Below are 25,667 nucleotides of genomic sequence, written 5' to 3'. Positions count from 1 at the left end.
TGGGATCAGCAGCAGCAGTCACTTTTTGTCCTTCTCAGTAGCTGGTGCAGTGCTGTGGTTTTGACTTTCAGCCTGAGAACAGAGCTGATAACACCGATGGTTTTAGTTGCTGCTCAGTAAGGTTTACTCTGACCAAGGACTTTGTGAGCCTCATGCTCTGCCGGGGAGCAGGGGAAGCTGGGAGGAAGCAGAGACAGGACACCTGACCCAAACTGACCAAAGAGGTATTCCATACCACAGCACGTCATGCCCAGGATGTAACTGGGAGTTACCTGGAAAGGCTAGTTCATTGCTGGGGTCGGGCTGGGTACCGGTTGGCGGCTGGTGAGCGGTTGTATTCTCTTCCGTTGTTACTCCCCTTATCATTATTATCATTGGTGGTAGCAGCAGTGGTTTGTGTTATACCTTAAGTTTCTGGACTGTTCTGATCTCAACCTGTGGGAGTTGCATTCTTATCCCTCGGGGAGCAGGAGAAAGTGGGGGGAGTGAGAGAGCGATGGCGTAATTTACAGCTGAGCTTAAACCACGACAATGAGCTTTAAACTCTCTTCCAACCCAAACCATTCCATGGTTCTATGATTGTTTTATTTACAGTATATTGCTAGAACAGAACACAGAGCACTCAAAGCACGTTCATCTCAGTGAAGCCAGGAACAAAACACCTATTCCACTCATCTCCATGTGAATACAATTCATGTGCTGATTGACCTAGCCTGTCAAAGTCATGTCAGTTTTACGCTTACAGCTCTGAAGGAACAAGCAGCATTACCAAGCCCATCTGGAACACCTTGTACAGCGCACTTAGCAACACAGCAGCCTCCGAGACAGACCAGCTCCCCTGCGGACTAACCCGGAGCGCTCTGGAAGCTGGGGAGCCATCTGGATGAGCTGCTGTGTTACCGGCACATGGGACAGGCGATGCTGAACGCTCCCTGTCCCCGTAAGAGCCCAGAGAGCTCCCTCACAGCCGCTGAGGCAGCGGCCTTTCCCGCCGCCCGCCGGCCGCCACCGGTCTACGCATGCGCCCTCCCGCCCCGCGCGCTCCCGAGGGAGGCCGGGGACACGCGCCTGCGCGGTGGCGCTGCGCACGGCGCGGGCCGGGGGCAATGCGCCTGCGCGGTGGGGCGTGGAGGGGGTGTAGCGGCGGTGCATTGTGGGATACTGCGGCCCAGGCAGGCTGGTGAGGCAGCGGCGGGTCCTGAGCGGCGGTGGCGGGGCCGGGCAGGGCCGGACTCGGGGCGCGGCAGCGAGTGGCTGCTGGGGCATAACGCACTCTTCCCCTTTCTTCCTTTCCCCATCCCCGCTGTGTCTGTAGCGGCGGCGCGATGGCTTCCAGCAGCGGCACCGACGTGATCCAGGTCACTAACGTCTCCCCCAGCGCTAGCTCCGAGCAGATGCGGACGCTCTTCGGCTTCCTCGGGAAGATCGAGGAGCTGCGCCTCTTCCCCCCCGAGTGAGTGCGGGCCTTCCCCTCCCTCCCTCCGTCTCTCCCCGGCGGGAGCAGGCCTCTTCCTCCGCCTCCTCGCGGCCTGGCCGCCGCCTCCGCCCTCCCCTCCCCCAGCGCAGGCCAGCGCCCGCCTCCCTTCCCCATGGCGGCCCGCAGCGGGGCCCGCCGCGCCTTGGCTGCCGGCCCCCAGGCGGAGAGAGCCCGCCTCGGCCAGCGCCGTGCCCATCGCCGGGAGTGGAGCGGAGCGAGCCGCGCTCTTGCCCCCCCCCCCCAACTTGCGGGGCACTAGCAGGAGGTTGTGTTCTTACCACAACTGCGATTATTCACCTAACGCGTTAGGTACGAGTGTGGGGAGAAGGCAGTACTTTACATATGTCATTCCAGGCGGGATTCTCCCTGCCACGTGCCGATTGCTCTCTAGGAGCTGTTCTGTTCTTGGCTGGCCAGCTAACCTCTGCTGCCTGCTTAACCTCCACGACCATTTATAGGCAGTTGGCCGTAAACCTACTTTTTTAGATACAGAAATATGCCTGCCTTGCAAAGAATTCCGTGCAAAGTGGGCAGGTAATCGCTAATATACAAATAATGCACATTTATTATGTTCATTAGGTGTTAACATTGGTTTTGGTCATGACAGTTTCATGTGGTTTACAGACTGTAATGTCATATGTTGATCTTTTGCATATGCGTTATGCCATGATGAGTGAGCATTGAGTGGAGAAAAATCAAACAAGGAAGCAGTCAATTATTTTTAATACCAAAAACTCTCTGGATTTTTTATGGGGGGGAGGGGGGGGTGGTAGTTATTGCTAAGATCTGTCTTATTCATCACTGAGCTTCAGTCCCTTCTAGCACAAGCCCAGGAAGGCTCACCCATCCTGCTGGCTGGTTATGTATGCACATTTTGAAACAGCATTTCTGGTCTTGTGCAGTTTTGCACTTTGGGTTGGATTTTGGTGGTTTCACGTTGGAAATTGAAGCATGGAAGGAAATGGAATGTATGTGTGACTGAAATGGAGGGACACTTAAAGACATGAGAGCTGTGATACTAGCTGGGATAACTTAAATGGCAGAACTGTTAATGCTTGGCAGCCAGCAAAGTAATTAATCTTTAAACAGATGCAGTTACTTGATGCTCTGCTTTCTATTTTAAGGAATGTTGTTCTAGGTAAATTCTGTTTCTGAAATGTTGTAGATACATACTAATCAGTCTGTTAGAGGATTACTTTTGTGGTATTGGAATGAAGTGCTCTACAAAAAAATCCCCATATCCAAAGCTCGCTTCCTACCATCCCTCAGACTGTCTGTACATTCTTAGTCTGTCTCCTTTGCACGAATGTGTAATGAAACCCCAGCCCCATGGGGCCCTACTCAGCTCAGGCGATAGATCAGTCTTGGGCTGTGTACTGGAGAGAAGCCAGTGATGGACGGATGTGTTGTAGAGATGGGTTATTGGAGAAGAGATGGCTATACCCCCGTAGCTGTAATGCTTGATACTAGCAGATACCAGTCTTTAGGCAGACTTGCTGGTTTATATAAAAAATACCACCTGGCTGCCTTATAGCTGTGTTGGTGAAGGCAGTTTGCCAAGGGAGAAAAGGCAACAAGATGCAAATAACTCCATTAAGCCAGGTGCCAGATACCTCAAATTGGGTGACCAAAAATTACTTGAAGCATTTGGTCTTTTGTATTTCAAAGTCCTGAATGAGAGAGGAGGATGATACTTATTTGTCTTGTAGGGATATTGTAAAGATTCCTTAGTAAAGTTACAACTATAGGAAAGCCACTGAAGAACTCAATAAGGAGCAGGAAATACAGTGTAACTGAATAGGCCTTGCGCAGAAGATGCAGAAAATACTGAATAGCTGTTGAACATATATCTTCATTGCAGAATGTACATCTTGGTGGAAAAATAGCATATTTGAAAACCATATATAAAGATTGTGCAGCTTATCCTGGACCAGGCACTTTTTTGGGCCTGGGGTTAATTTTTAACCTTGTTTTTTTAAGGCGGTTTTGTGTCATTTCCTTTGTGTCGCTGTCCATATGGAGATGCTGGGGCACCTCTAGACCCACTGTGGGTTTCCACCGAGATGCTCAGGGATCTGAATTTGGGATGCTTTACAGTCTCTGGTTTCATTTCATACCAAAGAGGGTTGTATTTTTAATAGTGGCAGGTTCTTTTATCTGTTTCTCATAAAGCCTTTTTTTATTCCTTCTCCTTTAAACTTCAAGTCCTGACATTACCCTGCCCTTCGTGTTCATTTTTTGGGGGGGGGGGTGTTACAGGATATAAATTATAATCTATAAATTCTCTCCATAGTCTGAATCTGTGTCCCAGATTATAGTGGGATTCTTCTTTGCTGCAGTGTTTCTGAGTAACCGGTGCTATTGCTTTACCTCTCTATTTCATCTTTCTCTTGGTCAGTCTGATTCCGCTGTCCCCTGTAGAAGTTCCTTATTCTGCTGGCCTTCCAGATCAGATATGACTTCCTTGTCTGCGTTTCTCTTTCTCTCCCCTCATCCATCTCCTTATTCCAGTTTATCTAATCAGCTATTACACACTTCATGTACACCTCAGCTTCCTGTCACACATTCAGTCAGCAGCCAGCTCTGTGACTTCTTCCATTTTTCCTCCTCAAGACCTTTCTTCCCTCCATCTTCTGCTTTTTCCTGACTCAGTTGCCTGGTTCCTGTCCTTATTGAGTTCCATATGGCTCATCTTCCGTGGTGGGTGGAATGGAAGAGGGGAAGGTATGGATTTTTGAGAGTGTGGGTTTTTTTCCTCTTAAAGCAGTGTATGTATACACACGTATATACATAAGCTGTTTTCTGTTTAGCATATTGTCCTGGTTTCAGCTGTAACAGTTATTTTTCTCCTTCCTAGTAGCTGTTGCAGTGCTGTGTTTTCGACTTTAGTCTGATAGCACCCCGATGGTTTAGTTACTGTTCGGTAGCACTTACCCTGATGACTTTTCAGTCTCATGCTCTGCCAGTAAGAAGGGGCACAAGAAGCCGTGAGGAAGCAGAGACAGGACACCTGACCCAGACTAGCCAAAGGGGTGTTCCACAGCACATCATGCCCAGTATAGAAACTTGTCGGAGTCACCCAGAAGGGACCAGTTGCTGCTTGGATCAGGCTGGGTAGTAGTCAGTGGCTGGTAAGAAATTGTATTGTGCATCGCTTGTGGTTTTTGTTGGATTTTTTTTTCCCTTCCCTTATCATTATTATAATAGTAGTAGTTTTGCATTATACTTTAGTTATTGGACTGTTATTATCTCAACCTGTGGGGTTTACATTCTTTCCGTTCTCCCCATACAGCCCAGTCCACTAGACCAGGTTGCTCCAAGCCTCATCCAGCTTGAATGCTACTTCCCAAGATCTTTTGCCTTGTCTAAAACTGCTGATGAAAGTTATACGAGGACTCTTCTCAGAATACTGGCATTACTTGTAATTGCCACATGTAGTTAGTCTGCTGAGAAGAGGGGGACAATTTCTGTTGCCGAGTGAAGCACACGGAGTAGGGGTTTATTGGGTTTCTGTGTTGTTGCTTTCCATCCAGTCAACATGGTAATATGGAAGAACATCTCTTGCATGGACAGTCTTTTCACTCCAGCCTGGTTCTAGCCTGATTTTATGTAAGTAGTAGTGTTTATGTATTGGCTGAAATATCAACACAGATTTAAGAAGCTGGTTGCAATATGAGGAGTGAGTAGTTAAGAGATTGTGGGGCGAAGATCAGGCTTCCCTGTGTATCCGCTGTGCTTCAGCATCTCCTGTACTTCAGGCTTAGTACCTTGTTCAGACACCAACCCCAGTAAATCGTATGCCTCAGCATTCAGAGGCATGGTACCTGGGAGAGAATTACTGAATTTTTACTCTCTGGTGAATTAGAATAATGATGGCCTTTTTTTGGTAACTGCTGAGAACATTCTGTTCTGCTGAATTTCACTCAGCCACAGCTTGGATTTTTGAGTGACTGAAAATACATTTATAAAAACGAAATACAGTGGTTTATATTAAATGTCAGGCTGCATAAGCATAGCCTTGTGTGTGTTCAGTTGGTTTTGTATGTTCAGCTGGCTGTACAGGTTAGTACCTGGTAGCACTTGTGTCTACAAACAGCATCTACTCTGTTACAACAGACATTTTAAGAATGTGGAAAATATTGTACTGCATTTATGTAATAAATTGGGTTTTTAGACCTTAGATTAATACATAATTCAGATATACTGTAACTTCTTGATTTACTTTGCTTTCAAGTTTTACCACTGTGGTTCTGTTAAAGCTAATGCTTCTTTGGGTTTTATGCAGATGGTTAAGAAGAGGCACCATTTTGGCAAGCTGCTGTGTATTTATGGATACAAAAGAGCTAATAGTTTCCATTTGTCTCTCTTTGTGCCATTTATCACTATACTGTTACTTTCCAGTTTATTAACTCTGCAAGATGTTGGATGAGATGGATGTTTCTAATTTTAAGATTTTAAAAGCTGCCATACACTGGCTCCAATCTAGTTTTTCACATCTGGTTAAATTTAAAGTACAGTAAAGTGATCTGGTAGACGTTGAAGGCAGGTCTGGAGTTTGTGTAACTCGCGTGTTGGGCTGAGCCTATGGTGGCGAAGCTTAGAGAGGTTTTGGCATTTGCACTAACAAAAATAGAACTTGGATATCTTTCTTGTTGATATCGAAGTCATTCTCCTTTCTCCTGAATTCTGACAACTCTCTCAGTGCTTTTAGTCATAATGACTGGATTGAGGATCTTCAACCTTAGTTGATAACATTGTTTTGGCAGTGGTTTGAAGTGCTAGTCTTATAACTGCTTCTGGGAATCTAGATAGCAAAGGGAGATCTTTGTCCTCAAGATCAGTGTCAGAGCTACTTCTTTAGGCTAATTTATACTGCTGGTACTTGAGGGCAGCACTGAACAGTGCGTGTATTCTGGACTCCTGTGAATTAATGTTTTAGGACTTGCTATAACTTTCAGTGCCTGCCCTGTACCTTCTGGAGGCAGCTTTTAACTCCTCTGCTACAAAGTTGTGTCTGTGTAACAATTTGTCTTGCTGTATTTTAGTTTATATGTCTGATTAAAGCAAAATTTGAACCATTTTAAGGATATATGTACTTTGAAACCCATTTTGGACCTTTACCAGGTTGATTTCTGCCTCTGATTTGGAGGGTTTGGTTTGGTTTCAGGAAAGGGGGTTTGGGGTTCACAGTTGTGTCCTACAATTCCCTCCTGTTGTGTAGGAAGTAGATATTTCTGGGTTATTGTCAAGTAACTCGGAACCTTTGCATTCTCTTTTGGATTTTCCATGTCTGGGGGGTGTCTTACACAGCTCTTCTGACAGGCACTTGTTTTGAGCTGTGGAGTAGGTACAGACTTACTTCCCTCTTGTAAGGTACAGGCCTCTGTCTTGTAAAGAGGTCTCTACAGAGCTGCTTGAACTTTGTGTTTAGTTCTGTTACTGCGGAATGACAGACGTGCTACATCCCTTCAGAATGAACTTGGCAGTTTCTCTTGTGTGAGAAGCAGCGTGAAAAAGTTTGGTCTATGAGCTTTTATGAAAATGTGTTGATAAGTAAAATCATAGCAGTTTTCAAATCATTGCCCTCTTTGTTTCATCATTTACTTTAATGAGTAATTTGGGGTTTAAAGCAGAGAGTGTAAACCCACTAGTTTGTTAAGTGGTATAGATAGTATAAGTTGGTTTACCTTTCTTGAGCAAAGTTTTCCTTCCCTTCTCACAGACAGGTCATGAAAACTAAGTTGTATTTAGGTGACTGGTCATAGATGCATTGTGCAGAGTAGAGTTAATGTCCAGTTACAAGTGAGGCAGTAAAAATGTTCCTGCAATTTTGCAGTGAGTTGGCTTCATGCAGTGTAGTTTTATATCTGTGGTCAATCAAAATGATGTTTGGTACAAAACCTGAAGTTGTGTTCTTGCATAGAGAAGTGCCCTGTGGTCCCTTGTGACTTGCTGGACTGGTCAAAGTGAGGAGACGGTAGAGGTTACAAGGTTCACAGTGTCAGATTTGCTTCCACCTCAGTAACTGATTTCCTTCTCTTGCAGTGATTCTCCTTTGCCTGTGTCATCACGTGTGTGTTTTGTAAAGTTCCATGACCCCGACTCGGCAGTTGTGGCGCAGCACCTGACAAACACTGTATTCGTTGACAGAGCCTTGATAGTCGTACCGTATGCAGAAGGTTTGTGAATTGTTTAATGGCCTATGAAGCCCCTGTATGGGGCATTTTATTCCAGTATAGTTCACAAAAATGAGGATTAGTAAAACGTCAAGCATAAAAGATAATTAATGTTTTGAAACCCTTGGTATATTGCCATTGGCCCATGGATTAAATAGTTTTTAATTTAATGACACTGAATGAAAGTGGAAAGTTTAACTCTGAACTGCTTTTGTGTGTCTTTAAGTTTAGAACATGAACGTTTTAGGCAGAATTTTTTGCAAATTTTGCTCTTTATCAGTCTCAATGAGACGTTTCCCTAAACAGACTTAACGCAAACAGGTCCATGTTATAAGGAAATTTTGCCTTAATAATTATTTGCCACTTCCACATAGATAAAAATCTCTTCATGAGAATGGCTTCTCCCTCCATGAGAGTGCATGGGAGAGTAGAGCAATGTTTCTCTGAGATACTCTGCCACTGCATTTATTTGGGAACTTCCCTGAAAAGGCACTCACTCTCCTTATAAGTCCAGTATACCAAGGGTTTGAATAATTACGGTGTAATTTGAAATTAGATCTCCAAGAGGTGCCAGATGGGCACTGGGACTAGTTTTTTTTATTCCAAGTTTTCTTGTTCATCCTTGATATATTTTATAGAATTTCACTAAATAATAAACTCTTCTCTCTGTTATTTGTGTGTGTGATTTTTGTAGTGGAGAAGGCAAATGCAAAGCCCTTCCAGATGACTGAAAAACAGTGGGTCCTCTGCAGCTACAGGGGATTCTAGACATTAACTAAAGGCCAGCAAGCACTCAAGTCCCCAAGTGTTTTCCTGGTGTAACCACTTGTTAACTACATTTTCTCTTCTTCTTTTTATTTTTACGTTTTAGGGTGTTACAGTAATTTGAAAGGCAATGAGCAGGGTTTTTGGAACTTACCTTAAAAACAAAGTGCTGAGAAGACACCTCTTCTTGCAGAAGTCTTATTAAACTCTTCTAGACTTGCTTTAGAAGTAACTGATTTCCATTGTACTGTTTCTTGATTTACTTCTGAATTAATGGATTTTCCCTGATTGCTTGAGTTAAATAAAATCTTCTGTAGATTAAATTGTGCTACAGCAACAAATCTGGTACATGGCCTGGGTTCAGACCTATGCTCAAGACATTGTGATGCTGTAGGCTGTCTTTTGAGGCCTGGGGAGCTGTTTTATCTTTGTAATTACTTAAATGTTATGGAAACTTAATTTATGGAACATAGGACTCTGCAGCATGACCTTTGGTTGAAACATGCTGCTTTTTGAGAGCACAGAACATGTTCTGAAATTACCATTGAGTTACTGCTTCTGCTAGTTTAGGTGTAATAATGTAGTTGAAAGGCATCTTGTCCTTGTCTTTGTATTAAAACGTGATATAGCAGCAGACCATTTGAGTCAGAACTGAAACAATCACCAAGGCCCGTGGTGCAGAACGTTAGTGTTTTAACTTGACCAATAAGGATAAAACCAGTCTGACTTTGTCCATTGTGCTCAATGGTGTATAAATCTGGCACATAGAGAAATCTGCCCAGTACTTTTGGTTCAGATTGTGTAAAGAAAACAAAGTAATGAACAAATAGAATATTTAAACGGGCCTGTTTAAAATCCAGGAGCTCCTTGTGGCCTATTTCCTCTGGTGCTCTAGGGGTGCAGAATGATGTGGTGTATCACAAGAGATACACTCAGCCAATAAAGTTATACCCCTTGGTTTTGTAACCATATGCTCCTGTCCATATGTTGGAATATAGTTTTCCCTGCCAATGCAAATTGCCAGAGTCCAATTCAACAAGCTACTTAAGCACGATACAGCAAGATTCTTAACACCATGGTGAAATTGCTCATGTGCTTAAAGCCAGGCATATGCTTAACTACTGTGCTGAACTGGGCCCTTTGATCTTCTATTTTCTGTTGTGATAATTCTGTATGAATATTACCTGTCACTAAAGTAAATGTTTATTATCTGTTTAGCGCAATAATTATCCCCTATACCACAAGCGCACTCCAGTTTTAGCATACACAGTTTGGTGTTGGCTGTTGCTTTGTGTTATAGAACTATACACAAAGTCTACGGTAAGGTCTAGTATTTGTCATTTTCACTGTGTTCGGAAGGAACTCTTTAAGATTAAAGGTGGCTGGGGGGGATATTTAGGTTCTTTGGTTAATGTTTGTTTCTTTTGTCTGTTTCTTTTTCTTTCATTTCTACACATTCATGCAGTATTTCATGGTTCTAACAAAGCAGCAGTATAAAAAGCTCTTGAAGCATGAAAATTAACTGGTGAGGGGCCTCATTGCTTTTTTTTTTTGAACTGTAGTTTATTTATTTCTAAATACTTTTTAAAGAAAAACAATTAGAGGATCAGATGCATGATTTTTTTTTTAATGGATGCAGATCTTCTATGAGGTGTCTCAAGATAAGTCTGAGGGTTTATATTTAGATGCCAGAAATGTTGTAGTTGCACTAATTTGAAATGTTTAGCTGTAATTTATAAATATTCTCTGAGCCATAATTTTGCATGCAAAATTCCCCCATAATCTCTCTGTAGGTATGTTAATATATTGATGCATTAATGCCCTTTATCTAAATGACCTTTTTCCCCCCTCTCCCTCCATAACTTTGGGTATCTAAATTGATGACCGCTCAATGACACAAGCAAGATAACAGTGCTGTGTATTATACATTTGTTTATATTATCGGCACTTCTCAGTATAGGTGGAAGGAACCATTACCTTTATTTAACAGTGGTTTTTCTTTTTTGTTGTTGTGTTTTACAGTTCTTTTCCCTGGTTCAGCCTGAACTATATACCAGGCCCTGCTGAAAATACCACCCAACAGTTTTCTTCTGCAGCTTATCCAGTTTCTCTTAAGTGCCCTGTACATATTGTATGTTTTATGATGAGATGCAGTTTCTTAATGTGTATTACAGAAACACTACTGGTATTTGCAAATATATAGTAAAATTGTTTTATTGAACTCTCATTTTGGGGGCTTGGGCACATTAACAAATTAATCCATCTGTATAGGGCTTTTGCTGTTGGATAGAATAAAAACCACCTGCATAATGACTTGTTTCATGCTAGGACCCTTAAAATTGTATGTGCAGAGCAGGCAGTAAAATAAGACACTTGTCTTAGTTGGCTGCAAGATTTTGGGCCAGAAGTTTCTACTGAAATGGCAGTATGTAGCAGCATTCTTGGTACAATAAGCATGGCACATACTGGAACAAATGCATTTTACTGCACAGGTAAGGAATGTGCCACGATATCCTGTATGTATGCACCCATCCACCCTCAGACACACACACAGAGCGTGTATTTGAAGATCTGCAGTGACTTTCATTTTCATTTGACAAGTCAGCAAAAGCCCTACGCTTGATTCAACCAAAAATATTTCCATACCTTCTCTTTTAAGTTTTACAAAATTTATATGGTAGGTGTAAAAGCAAACTTAGTGAACTGTACCATATTATTAACCCCTAAATCAAACTTTTTTTGTCTTGTGTATCTTGATTTTTCTGTGTGCTTTATAGTGAAGCAGCCGACACGAGTCGTTGTTCATAAAACAGCTTTTGAAAGTTGAGAGCACACCCCTGGAGAACCGACTGTGCTTGCTTACGTTTGGTTCATGACTTAAAAATCGAGTACAGGTGATGAAATCTTGGCAGTGTTAACAAAAAAGTAGTGTGTATTGTGCTATTTTTTTGCTCTAGAAACTTAACCATTTGTAGAGAAAAAGGAACAGTCAAATTGTCACACATTGAAGTTGCATTCTGACAAAAAAATTTAATGATAAATATTAATAGACAACGAGCTTTGTATTTTAGCCAACATAAGTACTTTCAACAAACTCAGGTGGTGTATCAGGGAGACATTTTCTGGGTGTTTTTGTGTATTTTCTGCCTTTGAAATGGAATGCACTCTAATGCAAGGCTGTTTCTCTGCAGGAGTTATTCCTGATGAGACTAAGGCTTTGTCTCTCTTGGCACCAGCTAATGCTGTGGCAGGTCTGCTGCCTGGAGGTGGACTCCTGCCTACTCCTAACCCACTTTCTCAGGTAGGCTTCCCATTTCCTGTCAGGCTAAAGCTAATGTGAATGATTAGATGTATCCTTGTTGATTCTAACTTACTTCTGTTGGGTTTTTTTTCAGGACAAATAGACTGATGTAGTTAATTCTATGATTCTGTATACTAATGCCTATTCCTAGAATGCTTTAGTTTATGTGTCTTGGATTGTTACAGCTGCCTGTTGTGAATTGTGGCTAAATTATGATAGTTGGTAGATGGGATACTTTTATTTCCCTAATATGATGCCTCTGGTTTCTCAGGGCCCCTGTGTTTATATCTCTTTCTCATCCTTTTTTTTTTTCTCCATTCTGTGCTTAAAGACAGATTTGACAAGCAGTAGAGATCTTGTAGGCTTTACATTTGTGAAATTCAAGGGGTTGACATGCTGTGGAGATACAGTTTTTCCCCTCAGCTGGAGTATTAAAGGTATTTGCTTGTTATCTAAATACACAAGAATTCATGTGGAAGATGAACATTAAGAATAATACATCACGGCAATAGTTTCAGTCAAAGCACATATCTTATTAGAGACAGAAAATCAAAGTACAAGAAGCAAATTAATAAGAATAAAGCTTCATTAATTCAACAGTTCCCAAATCTACTTCTTCAGCTTGTGCTTATGTTTTCTTTGTATAGCTTCTGTTAGGATTTCTGATTGCACGGAAGATACATTTGACATTGAGTTGTTCAGGTCTCTTAAACCATATATGAAGGGAAAAGCCTGAAGTTTAGCTTTGAAACTCGAGGAAAGGCGTGGAAGAAACAAACACCATCTTAAAGATGAGTTTAATCAAAACCTGTATATGTAAATTCCTGAAAATGATTGTTGAACCACCTTAATCTTAGTTCTGTAACCTGAATCCTAGCCTACTCCCAGTCCGCTTAATGGTAGAATCTGTTTAACATATGCATTTTATGGATAATTGTGATGGATGGTAATTTTTTTTCACATACATCTTGAAAGCTGGTTATGCAGCTCCTCTTGACTGTTACTGGGAGCTGGACATCTTACTCTCAAACAGCAGGGAGGAACCCGTACAGTTGCAAGAAACCAGCTAACTGGAAAACTCCCTGTCAGATAGGGTAAGGTTCCACTGCATTGCTCCTGACTACATGCTCTTGCTGCTGCTTTCACACTGGCTCTGGAGCTCGTCAGATTCTTTAGTGAGCTATAGTGATAGTGGGATGTAGCCACAAAAGTATGTTCTCTGACTCCTCGGTGGGTTGAATTGGTTGACTAATGAGTCTCAAGTGCCAGAGCTGTCAGGAAGGAGGCAGTGAAGAGGATGGAATGAAGGGAGAGCAAGCCCTCGCAGTGACAGCACAGAGCTGGTTAACATGAGATCACCTGGGTTTAATCTCACTGTGTGTTTTGATCATTTCACTTCAAATGGCCAAAAATCAGGTTCTTTATGAGGCTTCTAGATTAATTTAAGGAATTCAGACCTGTACCATCATCCTACTTACTCTTCTAGTAGTTTTTCAACCCATTTTCTAGTTTTAACCTAACTAGAGAAATTTGCAGATATGTAATAATATTGTCTTGTAATATAAAACATGTTCATTTCAATCCTAAATTGATTTAGATATGTGGTTGTTGGCATTGTTTCATTTTAGCACTGGAAAACAACTTCATTTTAAACCATTTCCTGACTGTACTGGAACGTTCTGCTTTTTTTACTTCCCTTGACTCACCCATTGGGATGCAGAGGAAACAGAACTTCATTTTAGAGTATTTATAGGAGCAAGAATCTTTCCTTTACTAAGCTTTGGAATACCTGGATAGGGAAAACTGAAATATTCTGGCTAACCTTAGTATAATGTTTCCTGTAGCTAGAAGCCTGAGGAACCCCAATTCACATTTTCACGTGTCTAAGGCTTGGGAGTCTCAATCCAACAGCTTTTTACCAGTTGAATATGGCTTTGTCTAATTGCTACCTTTGTTACAGATTGGTGCTGTTCCTTTAGCTGCTTTAGGAGCTCCTGCTCTTGATCCTGCCCTAGCTGCTCTTGGGCTTCCTGGGGCAAACTTAAACTCTCAGGTATGTCCCATGCTCTTAACATTCTCTTTATTGTCTCTTACATAGTTCAGTTATCATATGTGATGCCTTAGGGTTCATCAGTATATTAAATAACAAGCTGGAGATCTGGAAATGCTATACTTAGGTTTGAAAAAGTGCTAAAAAATACTACTTTTTATGAAAGGCTTGGCTGAATGTAGTTGCACAGGCTGCGGGTTCTTTAAACTCCTTAGACTTGTTATAGAATGCAGTCTGTTTCTTGGCATAGCAGGCTTGTATATGAACACTTCTCTTTTGCTACCCTCTTCTGTTGTAAAGTAATTTTCATTTATATAACAGCCACTGAAAAATCCAGTGATGGTTTTTTTCTGTTGTTTGGAATAAGTAGTATCTGTAGGAGTACAAATTAAATGCCAGAGGGACCTAAAAAATAGTCTGGGGCTAGTAGTGAAACGCTTCACACGTGTGTCGTTATCAAGCTGTGAAACTGTACTTATATTAAATAAAGACTGTTTGAGTTTTTAATGTTGTAGGTGTAGAAAATACAGAGACTTTGTTAGACTGTAGTCTTTAAAAAAATAAATAAAAGCAGACTTTAAGTGCTAAGTAATAGTGAGTTATATTGGGTTAATACTTAAGATATAGGAACCAAATAGTGTATGGAGAACAAACATGTTTTACAGGTACAAGAAGTAGTAATGATTCAGTGCATTGCTAAGAAACCCATCATTTAGCATTGTCTTTGTGCATGCCATGTGTAGTAACAAGCAAATATGGTGATAATAAAAAATGAAAAAAAAAAGGCATTCTAAATGCCTATTAGGAAAATAAAGCTGGTATGAGGAAGGGTTGTTTCCCTTGTTCATTAAGCAGCTGAATGTAACAAAAGTGTTTGGGTTCAACGCAAGGCAGCTTCCGTATGAAGAAATTAGTGGGGACTACACATGTTGTTACAATACCACTGGTACAGGAAGTGACCAACTGTCATAGAATTTTTAGATTAAAGAAGCTTTTGCTTATAAATTGACACTGGGGACTTCCCATGGGCAGGCAAGTTTGTTCTTTAATGAGATTTCCATTCTCTTGAAGTAACCAAGAAATAACCCATAAATACCAGGAGTGCATTTTTATTTTCAAGTGCTTTGATTCTGTCCGGGAACTTTTTGTCTGGAACTTGTCTAGGGGGTATTTTGGTTTGGTCTTTTTTATCTGTAGAGATTTTTGCTTCAGCTGCTGCTAAGGATACATTCAGGGAAGATGATCCTCTTAAGCACACATATCTTCTAACATGGTTTTAACTGTTGTTTTTGTTTCTCCTCACAGTCTCTTGCAGCAGATCAACTACTAAAACTTATGAGCACAGTGGATCCAAAGTAAGCATCAGTGTTTACAAATCTTTGTATTGCAATACACTGGATTTGGGAATGTCTTTTGTGATTCAGTATCCAGTCTTTGTCCTACTGGATCTAATTAAGGTTGGAGAAAACTCGTGACTGGGGGATCTTGTGCAGACTCTTCTGTGTGGAAGAGAGAAGAGGGGGTGGAACTGAAGATGATTCAGCCTTGCATCCATGGAACGATACCAGTTAATACGCTAGAGAAAAAAAGCTGTTAGACAAATGAGTAGATAAGAAATGTTCTAAAAGCAAAGAAGCCAAATCTGCCTCAGAAAGCCCTGGTACTGCAAATTGCTGGGAGCTTTGGAGGGAAGTCTTTCAACTCTCAGCTTCAGCAAGTATTGCTTGCCTTGCTGCTCTGTTAGCTAAACAGCTTCTAGCCCTGTTTGGCTGTTCAGTGTTTTTAAGTTGTCAGAGCCATCTCATCTAAACCAGGTGATAAAGCTGTGTATCTTCCAGCCCAAACCATTGTCTGATAGGATTCTATGATAGGTGACCCATCTTCTTTTTTAATACTGTTCTGGCATATTATTCCCTATTGTAAATTGATATTTCTGTAAGCAGAGATTGCATAGCTGATTGAGCAAAACAGTTAACAAAGATAATGGATTAGATACACCCAGTACACCTGACTTCAAAGCCACCTTGTAGAACACATTTTCTGAATTGCAGATTTCATCACTGTAGACTTCCCAGTGTGGCTTATCAAAATGGAAGCTGACTTTCTGCTGTGTTACACGCTGTCACCCATGGAGCTGTTCTTTCAGGTGTTAAGAATTGAAATTGTGCTGTACAAGTGTTCTGAAAGGTGTCATTAGAAACTTACCTGTGCAAGCCAACACAAAGCTTCCTGCTCTTTACGGCTGACTGGAATTCTAAGAGCTATAGGTGCTAATACCTTGTGCTGCTGTTTTCAGCACAGATACCAGGTTAGACTTATTACCCTCTTATCTAAGTGGTGACAAGCGTGGGCAGGTACTGATTCACTTAGATCAGTCACTCTGAATAGGCTTCAGGCTGTATTTCTTGGATTCATTGACACGGAATTACTAAAATTCCTTTTTTTATTTCCCAGGTTGAACCATGTAGCTGCAGGTCTTGTTTCCCCAAGTCTGAAATCAGATACCTCCAGTAAAGAAATAGAAGAAGCTATGAAAAGAGTACGAGAAGCACAGTCATTAATTTCTGCTGCTATTGAGCCAGGTAATTTTAAATGCCTCATTTACTTCAAGAGGCAGTTTTGATGTAGTATATGATAAAAGCTCATGGTCTGCAAAATATTGGCTTAATGCTTTCATGTTCTATAGTGACTTAATGTATGGTTGACAGGTTTTTAATTGTCCCGTAGTGTGAATGCTGCGTGTGTCCTGCCGAACGTTGCAGGGAATTAATGGTCTCTTGGTTTTTCCCCGAATTCCCTTTGTCTGAAGATGGAAAAATGCTTGAGCTTCCCCTGGTGGAAGTTCATAGTGCCAGCTCTGAGACTTCATTGGAAACAGCAAGTGACTTAACCACTTGGCATCCTGGTGATTCCTGTGCGTGGGGATGATTTCCTTTAACTCCTGATCTGTGGAAGTTTGTAAATGATTCTTTTTTCTGTAGTTGATTTCAGTAGATTTTATTTTAGAAGAAGATGCAGCAGTTCATCCACAAATGTCAGACCCACCAGATCTGAGAAGCAGGAACTTGAAACACTGAAAATACAGTTTTCCAGCCTCCTGTTTGCTTTCAAGAAAGAACAGAGCTCCTGTTCTTCTGTTACACCAGAAAACCGTGCTGATTGCTTTGCTTCAGGCTTTCTGTGGGAAGTTCAGAACAGTGATTTCAGAGGTTCTTTAGCCCTTCACAAAGTGGCAGATTCTGAGATCTTACCAAGGCTTTTCAGTGCCCTGCAGCTCTTACCTTTTAAATCTGCTAAATTAAACATCTTCTGAATTTTGGCTTCTTCAGTTTTGCATAAGCAGTATGTTGGTTTTATGTCACACGCATCTTTATCGTATGAATTCTTTGTGTTGTCTTCTGAGGAAAAGGTTAGATAAGCCTTACTTCCAAAATATTCCTTATGTTTTCTTTATCTTGGTTATTTCTATGGCATGAAGCTCAACTTGTTCTTTTATAAAATCTCTTTGAATACTAAAATAACACTGTGGTTTTTACTTTGCTTTCCTTTTTTAACCTCCAGACAAAAAAGATGAAAAACGAAGGCATTCAAGGTCGAGGTCACGCTCACGGAGGAGGAGGACACCTTCTTCATCTAGACACAGGTAGTCAGCTTGTTTGCCCTATAAAAACCCCACATGGCTGAAATAGTGCCTTCAAAAATCCTTATTGGAAAGTGACACTTCACTCCTGGAGGCTGCCAGATGGTTGGAGACAGCTGAGGCCATGATCTGGCTAGACTGTAGTGTGGGATGGGGGCCAACCTCTGGTTTTATAGGGAGGGTGGGAGAGAGCTGATGGCAAAAAGTACCTCAGAAGTACCTGAAACTACTGCAGAAGGACCTTCAGGACACCGTGCAATGCTTGGACTGATTTTATTTAGCAATCAGTGGCTGCTTGTATTAGATAAGAAACATCTCAGCCCAGAGCCTTGGCTTTGCGCAGCCTTCACTACTGCGAACACCTAAGCTGTTGTCCTTAAACCTCTGTTCTGTCTTCAGTCTCTTTCCAGTGTGCTCATGTGGTAGTTATAATTCATCTTAAAACCAAGTCCTAGGAGGCTTCTCTGAGCACTGTTTCTTAGGTACATAGATGTTTACTTGCTGGGCTGTTTGGTTTTAGTATGTGCAGCACATTCACCTTAGTGGAAGTGTGTGACCAAAGTTTTCCCAGGGTTTTCTAGGTTATGATTTACTTGGAGGTCAGGACTGTTCAGGTGCTCTGACTAGAGATCTTAATGCTGTTCTAATACCCAAACTAGAAGACATATGGCTCGTTTATGCTGTTGGCTTGTCAGCTCCAATCAGGCAGCACATGCCAGGGGCCTGTGCAAAGCCATTATAACTGTGGCTTTCCCATCTGTACTTTGTTGTTTGCATATTCAGTAACTGGCTTGTATTTGGTTTGGTGTTCTCAAAATTTCTTCACATTTCAACACAACAGACCATTTTTCCTCTACAATAGGCCTGAGATTTTCTTATAAGAAGAGGAATAAGATATTTTCTTACAAGGAGAGTTAAAAAGAGATGATTGAAGCATCATTCTTCTTTGCTTTTTCACATTTGTGCACTTCCTTTTTCCTCGGTGCACTCAATGCAACTCTTGCTGTTTTCTGTATTCTGTATCTTTATTCATGTATCATTATGCATTATGATACTCTGAGCACGCGGCAGATGGATTTTGAATAGTGTATTAAAATTCCCTGTATTTAACTCCTATGTACAATGTGCTGCTTGTAGACGGTCAAGAAGCAGATCAAGGAGAAGGTCCCATTCAAAATCAAGAAGCAGGAGGCGATCTAAAAGTCCAAGGCGAAGAAGATCTCATTCCAGAGAGAGAAGCAGGAGGTCCAGGAGCACATCTAAAACCAGGTAATGGCTTCAGTAAATCTGTTCTAATTGCTAGCAGTGACTTACTATGTTTTGTGCTAGTTTAGGAAAAAAATAGGCCAAACAAAAAACACCCACAAAAGCCAACACTAGGGCAAGATTAAAGTCACAGTCTCTTGTGATGCCTTACAGATTAATAACAGACCTCTGAATGTGCAGTTGGTTACATAAAAACACATAACCTGCTTTTCCTGAGAGTCAGCAGATGCAGCAGGCATTAGCCGAATCCCTCAGTAGCTGCCTCTGGAAAGCAGGAGCTGTGAGCATCTGGGCTTGCAGATTCTTTTGCTGTCCATACACAGAAGCTGTAAAAGCTATGATCTTATTTAGCTGTAGGTAACTAATCTGTGTTGCCATCATTGTAATGTGACTGGCCTCAGAAATACTCAACTGTGTACACTGTCCCATGTTGTTACCATGTCTGCATTTGTTTTCCTACGTAGCAAAAGGAGAGGCTGCTACTTGAATAGTTTGACAATGACTTAAACTTTAAAATCTGTATTTTACTAAAAGGGATAAAAAGAAGGAAGAGAAAGAAAAGAAACGTTCTAAAACTCCCCCCAAAAGCTACAGCACAACCAGACGGTCAAGAAGCACAAGCAGGTACAGTGACACAACAGCTTTCCTTGCTGTTTCCAGCATTTTTTTCCACTTTAATCAAAAGAACATTATTGTGAGTAGCAGGATGAGGATTCTGCTGTGGGTACATTGGGTGTATGCACAAATGCACACATGCTCTCTACCCATGTTGATAAGATGATTTATTTTTTCCCTACTACTGACTGTAGTTTTCTGGAGGTGCTGTTTGGGCTTAGAACAGTTTCTGCTTGCTCTGTAGCAGAGAATGTGATTCTTTGAGGTCGCTGTTAAACTCTTTCCCGATTTATGGAATAAATACAAGCAAAACGTGTTCTGTTCTTTTTTAAAACACTTCCAAAAAGAACTTGCAGTAGTAACAAGGACAAACAGTTGTTTCTGGTTGCAAAAAGAGCCAGGGTCCCCAGTACAGTCTAAGAGATTTGTTCATGAAGATGAAGATAGAACAGGAGATGACTTTGCAGATCAGGAGGGCTTTGCAGGGCTGCCAGGAGTAAATACCCATTATTGAGCCAGAGGTGTATTTGTAGCTTTAGAGAAAAAAAGCCTTGATGTCTCTTTCCTGCAGAGAAAGACGACGTAGAAGAAGCCGGAGTGGAACACGGTCACCTAAAAAACCCAGGTCTCCTAAGAGGAAAATGTCCCGCTCCCCGTCTCCAAGAAGGTCAGTTGATCTCTTGGCTACAGCATAAAGTGGTGCCTGGGTGGAAGATTGCCCAGCTGGGAACTGGAGCAGGGGAGCTCCAAAAGGGAGGAATTCCAGGGGGGATGATAGGAGGTACTGAGCATTCCCAGCCCCTTTGGCTCTGTACCATAGGGGCCAGCTGGCCTCTGGGTGGGCCAGGGCATTCTGTGGTCCTCTCTTCCCCAAATGAGGAACTTTGAGATGCTCCATAAAATGCTGGTGTGTTGCTGTTCTTAGACTCTGCTTTTGGGTGGTTGGGTTTGCTCCAGAGCTGGGAAATGGGGCTGCTGGATTATTTTTTGAGAGTTAACAGTGTGTTGTAGTTACACACTGCTGTTCTCTCTTTAGATTTCTAATGGACTGTGGGTGACAGCTATGGGTGGTGTGGTTGTGGCTTTAATTCTTCTCCATGCTTTATCACTGTAGACATAAAAAGGAGAAGAAGAAGGATAAAGACAAGGAGAGAAGTAGAGACGAGAGGGAGCGCTCAACCAGCAAGAAGAAAAAGAGCAAAGACAAAGAGAAGGATCGGGAACGGAAATCTGAGAGTGACAAGGATGTGAAAGTATGTTTCCAAACCTGCCCAGCTGCAGGGCCCTGCTGCAGCCCTGACCCGGAGCCAGCAGGGGCTTGGAAGGCAAGTTTTACTCTTCCTTTTTTTTCTCTCGGCAAAGCAGGTCACAAGGGATTACGATGAAGAAGAACAAGGCTACGACAGCGAGAAGGAGAAGAAGGAAGACAAGAAAATGTCAGAGTCTTCCTCCCCTAAAGCAAAGGAGTCCAGTGCTGATAAAGGAAGCGGGGATGCGGCGAGGGAATCCAAAGTGAACGGGGATGATCACCATGAGGAGGACATGGACATGAGTGACTGAGCTCTGCCTGTGCAGTGGCCACGGCTGCAGCCGTGCATCAGTGTCATTCCTGTGTGATTCTTTTACGCTGTACTCGTTAATCCTAAACCTCGATGTATACAGCTCTGAGCTACCCCTGGTTTGTAAATCTCCTGATACTAACTCACACGAAAGCTTGGTAGAAGGGTAACCATCCTTGTTCTGGCTGAGGGAGCGCGGAGCCAAGCCATTTCTACTAACTTGGTGATGCTTCAAGCAAAAGTAAAAAGCTGCATGCATCTACAGCAGGCATGGACTGTTTGTTGTCTGATCTCCTGTAGTAAATCAGCTCACCTCCGATAGTGTCTCTAGAATTTGATTCATTGCAGTAATAGGGAAGTAGAGGGAATGCACTGACTGCATAGGGAAGGGGCAGAAACATCCTCCCTCTCGGGACGTCCTGCAGAGCGGCGCGAGGGGCCAGCGTGGGCCTGCACACACCACGGTGACAGCACGGCTGGAACCAGCGTTCTCATAGAGGTAGCTTTGGGTTTTGTTGTTTGTTTTGTTTATTTCTTAAAGCCATGGGGCTGGGGTTGGTTTTGATTTTCCCGGTGGGTTTTGTTTGGCTTTGACAAGGTTAAGATGCACTGACCTTTTTGAGGGCTTCCTTTTTAATCCTCTGTAATGGTTCTTTGGCTTTTCCTCCTGAGCCTTGGGGCAGAAATCCTCTGCTTGGCCAGCGCCCAGTGATGAAAGGTTGATTTGTGCAGTTCTCCTAAGCCAGGTTCTTTTATTTGTTACTGAGCTGAACACTTTGCAAAGAGGTAGTAGTGCATTTTAAATCAACCTTCGGATGCTTTTAAAAGCAAGTCTACTTGATAATGTACTTTTTACTTGATCTCAAGTTGTATAAACTAATACTTTGTGTTTACTGTCACTGCAGTAGTACTCTTATGCACAGTGATTCCATGTTATCCGCAGAGTAGTTAGGCAAAGCTGTTTCCTTAGTTCAGGAGCTCTCACTTCTGTGCAGGTCAGAAGACAGAAGTAGGCCACGGTCTGTGCCATGTCCATGTACAGTTTCTGAAATTGTTTTACAGAACTTTGATAATAAAACCCTTAAACTTACCCTCTGCTGCTGGTTATTTACACAGGAAGGACCTCAGTACCAGCTCCATCTGCTCAGAACCTGGGATAGCCCTAGGCCAGGTGTCACACTAAGAATTACTTGACTTCTGAGGGGAATGAAGGGAAGGGGCTGAACCAGGGGCGGTGTGGGACAAGTGCTGCTGACAGGAAATGTGTATTGGTAAAAGTCTTTGTATTTTCATTGAGCTATGACCATTCACCGCAGTGGAAGAGCAGCAGCCAGGGATGCAGGGGGGGCTTGTGCAGGTGAAGCTGCTGTCAGCTCAAAACTCACTGGGTTAAAGGAGTCAGTTTGGGGATGAATTGAGAAGTGGTGCTTGAACTTCTGAACCTGCCACATCAAACCTAAACTGCCCCTTTACCCCAGGGCCGGTGGAGCTTCCCCTTGCAGTGCAGAAATGGGAATTTTTACCAACTTTGGGGTATTTTGTTGGTAGAGGTTTCTATTGCACAGCTGGGCCCTGGCTTCAGTTCCTGGTACGGAGAGAGGGACAGTAGTATCAGGAAGTAAAACCAGGCACACACCAGCTGTGTGATGACTTCAGGGATGTTTGTTGTCATCAAGGTACTTGTATGTGAAGGTCCAGAACATAACCAAAGAGAAATAAAGTAAATCTTGATGTGGTCCTGCGCCCACATCGCTGTGGGAGTCATTCCCAAGGCAGGGCGTGGAGCCCACCATGGCACATCATGGGCTGTGTGGAATTAAACTCATTTCTGGTTTATTGTACAGACATCCCAAGCCTGTGCTGTGCCTCTGGCCTCCCTGCAGGCAGCTTTAACCATGACCCATGCTGGAGTGGGCTGCAGTTGTTAAAGCCCCCCTGCCCTATGTTTCAGTAGTTACTGCTTGTAGCTACCCCCAGCAGTTCCTGGCCCGTTACAGCAGTGTGATAGCTGCAGCTGCAGCAGTCACTGTACCTTTAACGTGGTATTTTAAGCACTTTGTTTTCCTCACCTTTAAAATCTATTTATAAAGTCAGCAAAGCCTCAGCCAGAGGCAGACGTCGTGGTGGCTGCGCTGCATGCTCAGCCTCTGATGCAATTCTAAGTAATAAAACCCCAAACCCCCTCTTCAAGGCACAGTGAAACTCCTGAAGTTCCAGGTTTTGCTTTCTATGCTATCCACAGCTCTTCTGAGAGACTGCAAAGAGACCAAGCCTCACATCTTGTTATTTGAAGGAGTACAGTGCTGGATTTAGGAGACATACAACTGTCATTCCTGAGCTGGTTTCCTTCCCTCCCTCCCAGGAGCTATTCCTGACTCTATAGCTCTCAGGAAGTGCCAGAAGCCACCATCCACATCACAGAATAGTTCGGGTTGGAAAGGGCCTTAAGATCATCCAGTTCCAACCCCCCTGCCATGGGCAGGGACACCTCACACTAAACCAGGTCACCCAAGGCTCTGTCCAACCTGGCCTTGAACACTGCCAGGGATGGAGCATTCACAACCTCCCTGGGCAACCCATTCCAGTGCCTCACCACTCTCACAGGAAAGAATTTCTTCCTTATATCCAATCTAAACTTCCCCTGTTTCAGTTTTAACCCGTTACCCCTTGTCCTGTCACTACAGTCCCTAATGAAGAGTCCCTCCCCAGCATCCCTATAGGCTCCCTTCAGATACTGGAAGCTGCTCTGAGGTCTCCACGCAGCTTCTCTTCTCCAGGCTGAGCAGCCCCAACTTTCTCAGCCTGTCTTCATACAGGAGGTGCTCCAGTCCCTGAGCATCCTCGTGGCCTCCTCTGGACTTGTTCCAACAGTTCCATGTCCTCTTTATGTTGAGGACACCAGAACTGCACACAGTGCTCCAGGTGAGGTCTCACAAGAGCAGAGTAGAGGGGCAGGATCACCTCCTTCGCCCTGCTGGTCACGCTCCTTTGGATGCAGCCCAGGATACGGTTGGTTTCTGGGCTGCGAGCGCACACTGAAGCCGGCTCATGTTCATTTTCTCATCAGCCAACACCCCCAAGTCCTTCTCCTTGGGCTGCTCTGAATCTCTTCTCTGCCCAACCTGTAGCTGTGCCTGGGATTGCCCTGACCCAGGTGCAGGACCTTGCACTTGGCATGGTTAAACTCCATGAGGTTGGCATCTGCCACCCACTGGCACGTGGAGCTTCACAGAGGGGAAGGGCACATTAGTGAAAATGTAGGGGTTTATTTAGAAGGTGACCAATGCAATGCCCCTGCAGCCAGAGCGGGGCTGCTCAGCCCCAGGGGCACATGGACCCTGCAGGGAGGTCAGGACAGTACCGCACACCAGGAGAGCCAAACCTCGATGCTCACACATGGAACAGGTTCAGAATCCAACAGCGTATTTTGGTCTTTATTCTAACAAATGATACAACCAAAAGTCACGATTAGTGAAGGAAAGTTAAAAACATGGACCCGGACAGCCAGTAAAATGCAAAAAGTGACATTTGTTTCCATGATCGTTACAAATTGTAAGGAAAAGAAAGGTGAAACTGCAGCATTACAGGAGGTTTGTTAATACAGGTTAAACAACGCAGTTCTCCTCAATGGACTACAAACCAAGAACAAAGACAGTTAAAAAACCCAGACACTTGCTTGGAATATCAGCTCCACACGGCGGGGTCCCAGCACCCATCTCTCCAGAGGCGCTTGGAACAAATCATTTCAACACACACAAACCAAGAGTAAAGTGAGTACAGTGACTGGAACAGCAGCTCCTTGGAAGGAAAAAGAAAACACATTCCCTTTGCCACCAATTAAAGCACAAGTTTGGAAGACCAGGAAAACAGTTTGGTCGAGAGAGAGCCCTCGGGATGCTTTTGCCCTCATTTCTTATATTTGTTTAGCAAAATGCATGGCTGGTTTTTAGTACTTGCTCAGAGAGAAACCCCGCAGCCATCAGGGAAGTGCCGAGATCAGAGCAGTGCTTGGACTCAAGGGGGCTCCCCACCAGCCCTGGGTGGAGGTTTCCACCTCCACAGCCGTGTCCGCTTCTCCTTGCACCACCCTCAGCTGGGTGATGCTCACCAGACCCCTGTGAGTTCCCTTCTCCCCTCGTGTTAGGCTGGATGGCACCAGGACCAGCGCATCCACAAAGGTGGTTTTAAGAACCCAAGTCCTTCTCCCATTCCAGGCACCCGGTTGCAACAAGTCCCTAATCCCTGCACAAGCCACATTAACAGGTTAAAGCTGACAGGCTCCTCGTTAGGCGGTGAGAAGATACCCGCTGTCCAGGGAACCAAACCTTCCCTCAGCGCCCAGCGTGGTCTTAAGGAAAAGGGGGAAACCAAAAGTGAGGTTCTGCCAGCTCAATCCTGCCCGAGGGAATACATCTCCGTTGGGTATCCCAGCAGGAGATGGGATGAAGTGGGGGAAGCAGTGCCCACAGCACGGCTGCAGACTGGGGTTCTCTCCCCACTCCTCACCCACCCGCAGTGCTGGTGCACAGACACATCCACACTGACAACACACACTTATTGCCCAACAGCACAAGCCCCAGCAAGCAGAACAGATCCAAGTGGAGAAATGGGCCCTACAGCCCTGGACACCATGTCCTGAGCATCCCCTGCGCCCGACGGGAATGCTTCAGACACAAAACATCACCCAGAGTCAGAAGGAGAGGTACCAAGAGCAGCTGCCCAGGGCTCACTGTGTGCGCTGCCACAGGGCCCAAGCAGGCACTGAGCACAACATGCCTAGAGTCACACTGCTACAGCAGGAGGGGAAGCAGCAGCAGG

General features: G+C 43.5%; 1 protein-coding gene across 7 annotated transcripts; it reads left to right on the top strand.

The window, feature by feature from the left end:
* The first annotated feature begins 1,064 nt into the window (after positions 1-1,064).
* On the top strand, positions 1,065-21,939 carry SRSF11 (serine and arginine rich splicing factor 11). 7 transcript variants are annotated; one of them, XM_062616096.1, is made up of 13 exons: positions 1,065-1,180; positions 1,316-1,453; positions 7,523-7,656; positions 11,610-11,719; positions 13,680-13,772; positions 15,075-15,124; positions 16,224-16,351; positions 17,331-17,412; positions 18,547-18,678; positions 19,210-19,299; positions 19,862-19,957; positions 20,405-20,543; positions 20,656-21,939. In XM_062616096.1, exons 1-13 carry the CDS (start codon positions 1,107-1,109, stop codon positions 20,848-20,850), a joined length of 1,461 nt encoding a protein of 486 aa, XP_062472080.1. In that variant the 5' UTR covers positions 1,065-1,106; the 3' UTR covers positions 20,851-21,939. The 7 variants fall into 7 exon arrangements, with proteins under 7 accessions (XP_062472080.1, XP_062472079.1, XP_062472083.1 ...); XM_062616095.1 differs by having other exon boundaries at positions 20,653-21,939; XM_062616099.1 differs by lacking the exon at positions 19,210-19,299 and having other exon boundaries at positions 20,653-21,939.
* Positions 21,940-25,667: the final 3,728 nt, after the last annotated feature.

This window comes from Pezoporus occidentalis, unplaced genomic scaffold (assembly GCF_034315485.1).
Source record: "Pezoporus occidentalis ecotype Australia unplaced genomic scaffold, CSIRO_AGI_Poc_V1 ctg188, whole genome shotgun sequence".
NCBI lineage: Eukaryota > Metazoa > Chordata > Aves > Psittaciformes > Psittacidae > Pezoporus > Pezoporus occidentalis.
Note: the sequence above shows the minus strand (reverse complement) of the source record. Positions and strands in the feature narration are given on the sequence as shown.

Bases quoted from the DNA above. Each gene is read 5' to 3' on its own strand.
- SRSF11 (XM_062616095.1), top strand. From the start codon at position 1,107: ATGCGCCTGCGCGGTGGGGCGTGGAGGGGGTGTAGCGGCGGTGCATTG. The intron at 11,720-13,679 runs GTAGGCTTCCCA...CCTTTGTTACAG, and splicing joins CTCCTAACCCACTTTCTCAG to ATTGGTGCTGTTCCTTTAGC. The intron at 19,958-20,404 runs GTCAGTTGATCT...TTATCACTGTAG, and splicing joins CGCTCCCCGTCTCCAAGAAG to ACATAAAAAGGAGAAGAAGA.